Below are 9,283 nucleotides of genomic sequence, written 5' to 3' on the forward strand. Positions count from 1 at the left end.
CACCGTGGGTCTAGACTGATGAGTGTAAGTCTTGAAAGCTACCACCATTCTTAGCCTTGTACAACAAAAACCCTTGACAAGCACACAGAATGTCCCCTTAGCAAGAGAAAAGTTGAAAACATAGAGCAGCAGGATCCGGGTAGGGAAATGGAAACCTGTATGAGGTCCTTTCGCAAGGTAGGAAACCTCAAGTGGTGAGAGAGAGGGAAGAGAGCAGAGGGGCACGGATCACAGGAAGGGGAAAAGCCTGCAGTTTACACGTCACTTATGTGAATGAAACCATTTCAGAAGACACATTATCTATACCAGCAATATAAATCCTTATTAAATAATTTAAGTAAAGAGCTGTGCTGTGTTAAAGCACGGACTCAAATATGTTACTAAGCTTACATGATATATAAAATCCACAGACCCCATTGTTGTCCAGGGCCAAAAGGCCATATAACAAATACATGTCTGGTAAATGAATAAAACCCTGTTTGTGAATTGTAAATCTGACTTGATATCAAATAGTTCTGATCAGTTTTTAAAACTGTCAATCGGTTGCAAAAGCAGGTATAATTGCAAATTTAATTGCAAAGTTCAAAAGACCTAGTATCTTAAGCCAGTTATTATGGGATGCAGACACATCCTATAATCACTGTTTTCTTAATAATTATAAACATATATGTTTGGTGCACGCACGTTACGACCTCATTTTGCAAGTCCCAAATTAAAGAGGCTATAGAATTCAAGCCTGTATAAATATGGGGATTATTACCTTTCCAGGTTACAGTCCTGACACCCAATAATAATCAGATAGTCCCTTGCATGGGAGATCACAAGAAAGAAAAACCAAAGGATGGCCTGTATTCCAGAATCCCAAAGACAGGAGTGACTCACCTGTTTACAGATATCTTTGAAGCAATTTCCGTGGCCCTTCAGGTCTATCATCAGACTACGTGATATGACATATGACATGATATGAGATGAGATGATAGAAGTTATCTGATTACTTGACACTATAAATGTCTAATCCCTTATGGATAAAGATTATAACTACCAAAAGTAAAATCCCTAGGTGGATTCTCCACACCCAGAGACTTAACATTACTTAAGTGGATTGATGGAATAAGGAATAGTTCAGAAGTAACATCTTTAAAAATGTAGCGCAAATTTAGTATTGAAGTTTTGTGACAGATAATCCTTATTTCCTCATTCTTAAGGATCTAGACACTCTCAAATACTTTAGCCAAAAGCAAATCTAAATGCCTTATGATATGTAGTTCCTGTTTCTTTAATATCAATCACATGGTTTGATACAAAACAGGAGTGTATGGCTGGTCATATTAACATCAAAAGAGATAGGCCCTCTACCCTGAACTTGTGTTCTGAAATATTTCTCTAGCTACCACTTCTGACTTGGTGAAACTGACTAGTGACAGATAAGACTAGTGAACAGGTAAAATCACTTCCTACATTAGCCTGCCAACCTGTGGGAGGAGAGAACTGACTCCTAGGCTCCCCCTAATCTCCACTAATGGATCACACCATGTGTACAGCTTCATTCACACACACACACACACACACACACACACACACACACACACACACACGCACACACACACACTTACTTTAAAAATGAGCTCTACAATTCCCTAAGCCACACATCACGTCTTCATACAACCTCCTTCCCCAGGCATATGCTCGCCACAGTTGCTGCTTTAATGGAATTACAAGAAAGATATAATTTCAATCCAAGTAAAATTTGCATTTGTGTTCTTAACAAAGATGATACTCAAAGGAGATGAATTTACATCCACCAGCCCATCTGTCCCTTCCCCAATCTATCTCTTTTGGATTCCAACAGTCTACACAGCACGAGGATGGCTGAGGCGTTCTCCTCAGTAACCACAAATTCAACCCATCAGTTGTCAGCTGTCACATGGGGAAAAACGAGAGTTTGCACAAAGTAATTGTATAACTAACCTCTTTAGTATCAGATTAAAAAACAAACTTCCCTCAAGCACAAGGCAAACATTGCCTAGTCTCAAGAGATAAAGAAAATAGTAATTTCAGATACAAGCCAACAAATTCTAATTGCCTCTCGATAACATTCTGAAGCCCCAAATGTCACAATCCTTTATGATAGGCAAGCAATTCAACCAAACAATAAAAAAATCCAATAAGATATAGTGCCATTTCTTTCTTCTCATTCAAACACAAAAATACTCCATACTGAACTGGTACTCTTTGTTAAAATATTATACACACAGACACACACACATTATATTTATATTTGGGGAGTGTTTCTTTATTCAAGGTATAAACAAATGAGAAACGGCAATAACAGAAGTTACAAAAATAGATCTACATTTCTTGGGCAACGAGTTCGAAGCAAGCAAATTATTCACTGGAGGTGCAGGGACATTTGGCCTTGTAAGCTCCACCATCATCCATAGCACAGGGCCTTTGTGACACCCAGTGAGGAAGACAGACCTGGGTTGCCCTCTTGGCTGCCTAGGGAGCATGGCTGCCTAGGGAGCAGGCTGGAGGAGAGAGGGTAGCTTCACTATTACCAGACACCGTCATTGATTTCTGCAGATACTCTATGGAAATTTGCACGTCCCCTAAATATTCTCTTTCTATTTATTTATAAGAAACTTGTGGTGAAATAATTTAGTTCCCTTAAATGGAGTTATGCAACAATCTCGAAAAGCCACAATTTTAAAAGCAATTCTGCTCACATCTCCCGATGTCATTTTGGGGGTTCCCCGTTACCATGAAAAAGTATTCCCATATTTGTTTTCTTTAAGGGGAATTTGTTTATTCAAAGAAAATATAAAACCACACCTTAGCGAAGTAACGTCTTTTTTTTTTTTTTTAAACATTCCTTAGCTTCGAGGTTAGGAGTTACTTTTTTGGAAGCCTCCAGGGAAGGTTTTAAGAAATAATACAGAGCTGGTTTAGACGGCTTTTATAAACACTCGGGCAACAAAGTCAGTGGGCAGGAGACCGGGTGAGTCAGTGGGACATAGCTGCTGAAGAAAAGAGATTTGTTGTCCCCAATGCTGCCTTAGAAAATCCAGTTGCTCAAGTGGAAAGTGGGCCATTCCCGGAGCAGGTGCAGGCCCACCCCAACTCATTCCATTCGCAACACTCACAACACATTTGCTCCAGAGAGAAGAGGTCAAAGGCCAGCCCCACTCTGAAATCTACCTAGTCTGCAAGGGTTGCCAACCGTCCTGACAGGGATGGGCACAGAAGGGCACACAATTCGGAGAGTAGGGGTTAAAGGGCAAGACCGTTTGACCCGTGTTAGGCAAGTTTCTCTTGGGCAAGTAAAATCCTCAGTGAGACAGGGAATCTCTGTCTACAAGCTGTGGAGACAGCAAAAAGAAACTAAAAGGGTTGAGGCATTAGAGGATCCTGAAGACAGGAATGACAGCTCTTGCTTTCCAGGTCTGATGAGGGGTGTCTTCACCTCTTCAGACACAAGCGAGGCCCCAGCAAGAAAGCTAGGCAGGAGAAGAGTGTTCATGGAGTCCCTTCCCCACACACCTCCCAAGATCGCCTGGCTACATGGATCCCAACAGATCAAGTACCCTCTTGTCATTGAGGCAGAAAGCAGCGGGCCACAGGGCCTGCGACGAGTGGCTGGAGGAACCTGTGCATGGGACCAGAAGGACTCCGCTGGAGTTTCAGGCCCGGAGTTTTCTTTCTCCGCCCTCGGCCCGTGATCGCCACTATTAAGAGGGGAGGAGGCAGCTCCGAGCTGGTGCTCTGCACGGAGGGATAGCACCCACCCCCCCGAACACACACACACACACACACACACAAACACACACAAGGGCTTTCACAGCAGGACCTCTCGCGGAAAGTGTTCCCTAGCAAGGCCTGCCACGGTTACCGGAGCAACGACCCAGGCACCCCAAGTCCTCGACACCTCGGGAAGAACCATGCCCGCCCTCCTGGGCCCACTTACCCTGTGGGGGGCTTGGCCGCCAGTGCGCGCGGTGCGTCCATGGAGCCGGCGGGCTGCGCACCAGGCTCTGCCGGCCGACTGGGGCGCTGGCTGCGGCGCCGCCGTCCTCATTCACTTTTTCCGCGCTGACCCATCCTCCTCCCACGCGGGGCTAGCGAGGACAGCAGCCGTGCCGAAAAGGACAGAAGCGACCGGAGGCGTCCGGGCGGGCGGGGGCGCGCGGGGAGGGACCGACGCGGCTAGCCCGGGCGCGGGAGCAAGGTGCGCCGCGCCCCCGCCAAGCTGGTTCAGCCGCGCCCACCGCGGCGCCGCCCCGCGCCCGCGCGCCGCTCCCCCAGCGCCCGCCTTCCCGCGCGCCCCCGCCGCCCGCCGGAGCGCACCTGGGCGGGGCGCGCGCCCCGGGGTGGGCACCGCGTCGCCTTCCCTGCGGGCTGGAGGAACTAGGCAGGCAAATACCTGGCCACCTGTGACTGTGCTGGGCGAGGCGGGCGGACTAGCCGGCGAGAACCGAGTTGAAGGAAGAGAGAAAAATAGGTCTGGCGCCTCAGTTTCTGCCCCAGAACCTCAAAGAATCTTTGTCAGTACCAGAGATCTACTGTAAGGAGAGGGGAGAGTGGTCCAAAATGAGGTTCTTGATGTCCAGCATGGGGAACTAGAAGGGGATGCTGCTTGGGGTAAGGGGCACACCTTTCTGAGCAATCAGAAAGCAGTGAGTCTGGGGTGTGGACCTGGACTTGGAGTGTGGAACTGCACCTGTTCGGATGCATGCTTCTGTTTGCCAGCCTAGTCGGCTGGATAGTAATGAACAGTACTGTGGCCCCAGTCCTGTGATTCCTAGTTGACTGGTGGGCAAAAATACCAGTAGGGGCAGCGGGTGCTGAGGCCTCAGAGCAAGTCAACCTGAGGACCCAGAACCACCATGCTTCCCTTCTCCAGTCTGCTACTTGACCACCACGGGGGAACAGGAAAAGAACTCGATTGCTATGAAGTTCTGCTATAAATACAGCAATTGTACTAGGTTCTTAGTATTGAAATAAAACGCCGGTAAGATGCAAGATTCTGTGATTGAAGTCGGGACCCAGAAGTTTGCCTAAGTTTTTCTTCCCCTGAACCCCAACTTTCTGTTTAAGGAGAGGGGAGACCAGACTGTACAAAATATAAGTCCTGTGGTGGCTGCAAGGCCTTCTTTGCTCCAGTGCCCACTCAGAACAGTGAACCACTTCATACCCGCAGCAGAGCCTGGCTTCCTTTTGAACACAGAGGCATTTTTGGGCCTCTGGCATCTATACTATGTGTCCTGCAGGCTCTGCTCGGATATCTGCTCCTCAAGGAGCTATTTTTTGACCTCTTTGTAGCAAACGACACCAGGCTCTCAACTCCCATCTGCTTCTTGTGCAATGTCTTGAGTTTGGTTTGAAATTCTTGCCAAACGTCTTAATGTTCTCGTGGGTGCTTAGCACATTATCTTCTGTGTGTGTGTTTGTGTGTGTGTGTGTGTGTGTGTGTGTGTGTGTGCGCGCGCGCGTGCGCGCGCTTTATATGCTGTTTATGATCAAAATGCTTACATGTATTTACATTTTATATTTATATAAACTTGAGTGTATGAATTACATATCCATGTGATATAGATGTATACACACATATCACACTGAATGTGTTTATCTATACGTGTTTGGCATGGCTTTCTTCCCTGAGAAGGTGACTCAGTGTAGAGTGAGCCTTGTCTGATGTTTTTCATTATTCTTAGCATTTAGGACAGTGCATGAGAGTGGATTAGGATTCACTGCATAAAAAGAACATCAAGTGACGTGAGTTTCTAGGCCCTTCTCCAGCTCTGGGTGCGGCTATCAGAAGATCTTTCCTGGAATCTCTAAAGTCTCTCCGTGCTTTGGACACCACTGTCAGAAAGGGTAACTAACCTGGGAGAGAACAGTCGGCCAGGAACTAGGGACTGGACCCCAAGGGATATCCCAAGAAGTCACAGTAGTTCAGAGAGAAGCTAGAAGTCATGGACATGGCAGATAGTCGGTTGTCAGAGAGAGAATACCACAGAAAAATCATGAGAGGAAGTCACTGTCCGCCTCCAGGCTGAGCTTCTGATTTCTGTCCCAGGAAAAAGACCCTGGCAGTGCTGGGCCTGGACAGCCTCCAAGTCTACAGAAGCCACTAAACACCACAGTCTGAGAAACCCAAAAGGGAAATGGAGTGGGTGGCACAAACTGGGAAGAGTTATCACAGTGAAACCGAAGGCAAGATCAGGCTTCATACCAGCAGGAGGGTCTAAGCTCCTAAGGCTTCTGCTTGCTGTGTAAATGGGCCAGCCCTGGCAATACCAACCCAGCTATCCTAGTAGAAAGGGTGCCAACAGATCCATCTATGCACAGTTGTTTCCAAAAGCATGTATTCCTCAGATATATGTGAGGCTAATAATGGTTAGAACTAGACCCATTACTAAATATTAAAATATTTTTAAGTGCAGAGGGAGTGAGGGTAACATATTTGTCCATTTGCATGATTTGACTAGTCCTCGAAGACTGATGTTCGTCAAGCCGCTTCTACCCATCACTATGTGCCCTTGATATGCCCCTGGACCTTCCAGGGCACCCTGTATCTGGTCTAGGTATATACTAGTCGAGTCTCTGAGAGAGCTTAATGACAAGCTATAACTGGATGAAGAGAGAGGTAACCTGGTTGTACCGCTCCAGATCTCAACTTCCTATAGGCTACAGGAAGGCTATAGCACAGCTAAGCCCGGGCTGTGCATGTAAGGGCTGTAAGGATGACCCAGGCTACATCACTGAGCTCTTGACTCAGAGGAAAGAGTTAGTACCAGAGTGCCAGTCACTTGAGAAACTTTCTTGTCTTATTCTGTCCCAATCCTTCTCTTTCCCTTTTACCTCTCCTATTCTCTGATAGGAACATATGGGACTTCAGAGAGTCCACTAGTATATACCTAGACCAGATACAGGGTGCCCAGGAAAGCCCAGGGTCACATCAAGGACACATAGTGATGTGTAGAGGTGTCTGGCTAAGTCAGTGCTTCCTGAATTTGAATGTTTAAAGGATGCAGACTCTGACCCAGTCAGTGGTGCAGTGGAGAACTTTTTCCTTATGGGCTCTCAGGGATGCAAAATTTGCTGGCCCAAATACTGAAGGTCACCCACAGTGGCTTCCGGACTGATCTTGTACTGACTGGTAAATGTTGGTCGCAGCAAATTCCTTTTCTCTAAACATTCATTTCCTTCTGTGAAATGTGAGAGCCTTATGAACAGATTCAGGTTTTGTAGGGTCTTAACCCTCACGTGACTTTAGAAATCCTTTAAAAATAAAAACACTATTGATGTAAATTGTGATTCCGAATTGGTTGTTTATTGTACAGACTGAATTTGTGGCCCTTTAAAGAATAATAAGTTAAAGTCCAAGTCTGTAATCTACAATGTTTGGAGAAAGGTTTCAGGGAGGTAAGATGAAGTAAGGACATATTGTTGAATCCCTTATCTCTCATGGTAGATGTCCTGTAGGAAGAGGAGAAAAGTCAGCACACTCTGAGTATGCATAAGAAAGGCCATGTGAGGACTCAGTGAGAGAGTGGCTGTGTGCAACCGAGGGAGCAGCCTCTCACCATAACCCAAGCCCAGCGGCCAATCAATCATGTCTTCTTTGTCCTCAAGAGCTGTAAGAAAACGAATTTCCATTTTTCAAGCTACCCATTCCAAGGTATTTTTTGTTATGGCAGTCTAAAGAGACTAGCATAGATAGAGAAAACAAACCATTAAAAAGTATAAGCGTTAAGAGTTGTCCCACCACTACAGAGAAGCAGGTTGTTAATAACAGTAAGTCAGCTCCCAGGAGAAAGAATGAAGAGTAACATCTACCTTACCCGTCTAGGTAAAGATTAAATAAGATATCACATATCCAGTGCCTAAGGTGATGCCTGACACTCATTAAGTAATCAATCCATTTTAACTCTAATTGCACACATTAGATAGTCACTTTCTTTAGGTACACAGTTCCCTTCAAAAATGCTTTGGCTCCTTGAACCATTGCTAGAACATAGACAAAAGCCACCCCTGGGCTTTTACTCTGGCATTCGGGCAGAGTTAGACAGAAGCCAGAAGGTTATTGGCAGGAAACAGTGCTCCAGAGCAGGGATGCTGTCCTCCTTATATGGACGAAGATAAAGAAGTAACTTCAGGCCCAAAATCTTTTCTCCAGCCATCTTGCTTGGGTACTTGAAGCAAAGTGTGAGTCTTAGACCTGAAACTGCTTGGCATCTCAGTGCAGTTTGTGGAATCCAGCTGGAGGCTACAACAAGAAGACATAACAGGCCCAGTGTCTTCTGAAGAAAGCTCAGATGACCCCATTTCTTGCCATCCACTTTGCTGTTACCTTCTCCACTTTGCTTCACGGCATGGGTTGAATTACTTTCTCTTTAATGGTTTCATTTTCAAAGGTTAATTTTGATTATCAACTTGATTGGATTAAAAAGTGCCTAGGAGATTATTAAAACACTGCCAAGTCTGGCGTGACCCCGGTGGGGACAGATTGACATAGTCCCTGCCCTAAGGACAGGGCTTCAGAGTGAGCCTCCAGGAGATGCTGAGTGCTGAGCCCAGCATGGCCCTGGTGGGGACAGAACAATGTGGTTCCAGCCCCTGGGACAGGGCCCCAGGATGAGTCTCCATGAGTGTCACTGGCTGCTGTAGGAGTAAGGTTTGTTTGCATAATAATGTACATATTTTCACTTTTCTCCAAAGAATGTTCTCCCCATTAGTGTTAATGACCCCATGAGTATTAGAAACAGCTCCTAGTCCAGGAGTTGAGGGTGGTGCTAGGTTTCTTTAAGATGGTAACTGCTGGGACCTTTAGGACAGTCCTTAGGGCTATAGGAAAGAGCTCTAGATGCATGAGTTCAAAAGTATATAATTCCTCAACTATGCAAAATATAAGGATGCAATATGAATTATGAGGGTCTTCATAAATCTAAAGGAACAAAGGCAACTACACTATGAGCCAGCTTGTCAGAAAGATTCAAAGGCAGGCAGATTTCTGAGTTCAAGGTCAGCCTGGGACAGAACTAGGTTAGGCCCAGGTATAGAAGAAATGGTAATTTCAGGGCAGGGTCCCACCCAGCTACCGGAACATTTATGTTTAACAAAAGCAGACCGATCTCTGAATTCTTTTGTAATGTTAAAAAATGTATGCTTCTATCCCTTAAGAATCAAAGGCCTGGGGTCACGAGATGCTGATTCATAAGATAAGGTTTCTAAAGGAAACCTGGAGTAAAGGACTGGATTGATATGGAAAAATAACAGACTG

General features: G+C 45.8%; 1 protein-coding gene across 18 annotated transcripts in view; it reads right to left on the minus strand.

The window, feature by feature from the left end:
• The window catches only part of Cobl (cordon-bleu WH2 repeat protein), a 246,422-nt gene extending 242,169 nt beyond the window's left edge, over positions 1-4,253 (minus strand). For 11 of the 18 annotated variants that reach the window (XM_087583462.1, XM_087583454.1, XM_087583457.1 and 8 more), the window contains exon 1: positions 3,965-4,253. In XM_087583462.1, coding sequence (XP_087439588.1) covers positions 3,965-4,005 — 41 coding nt within the window. In that variant the 5' untranslated portion in view covers positions 4,006-4,253. 18 annotated transcript variants of the gene reach the window in all.
• Between the last annotated feature and the right edge of the window lie 5,030 nt (positions 4,254-9,283).

This window comes from Rattus norvegicus, chromosome 14 (genome assembly GCF_021556685.1).
Source record: "Rattus norvegicus strain SHRSP/BbbUtx chromosome 14, alternate assembly SHRSP_T2T, whole genome shotgun sequence".
Classification (NCBI taxonomy): Eukaryota; Metazoa; Chordata; class Mammalia; order Rodentia; family Muridae; genus Rattus; species Rattus norvegicus.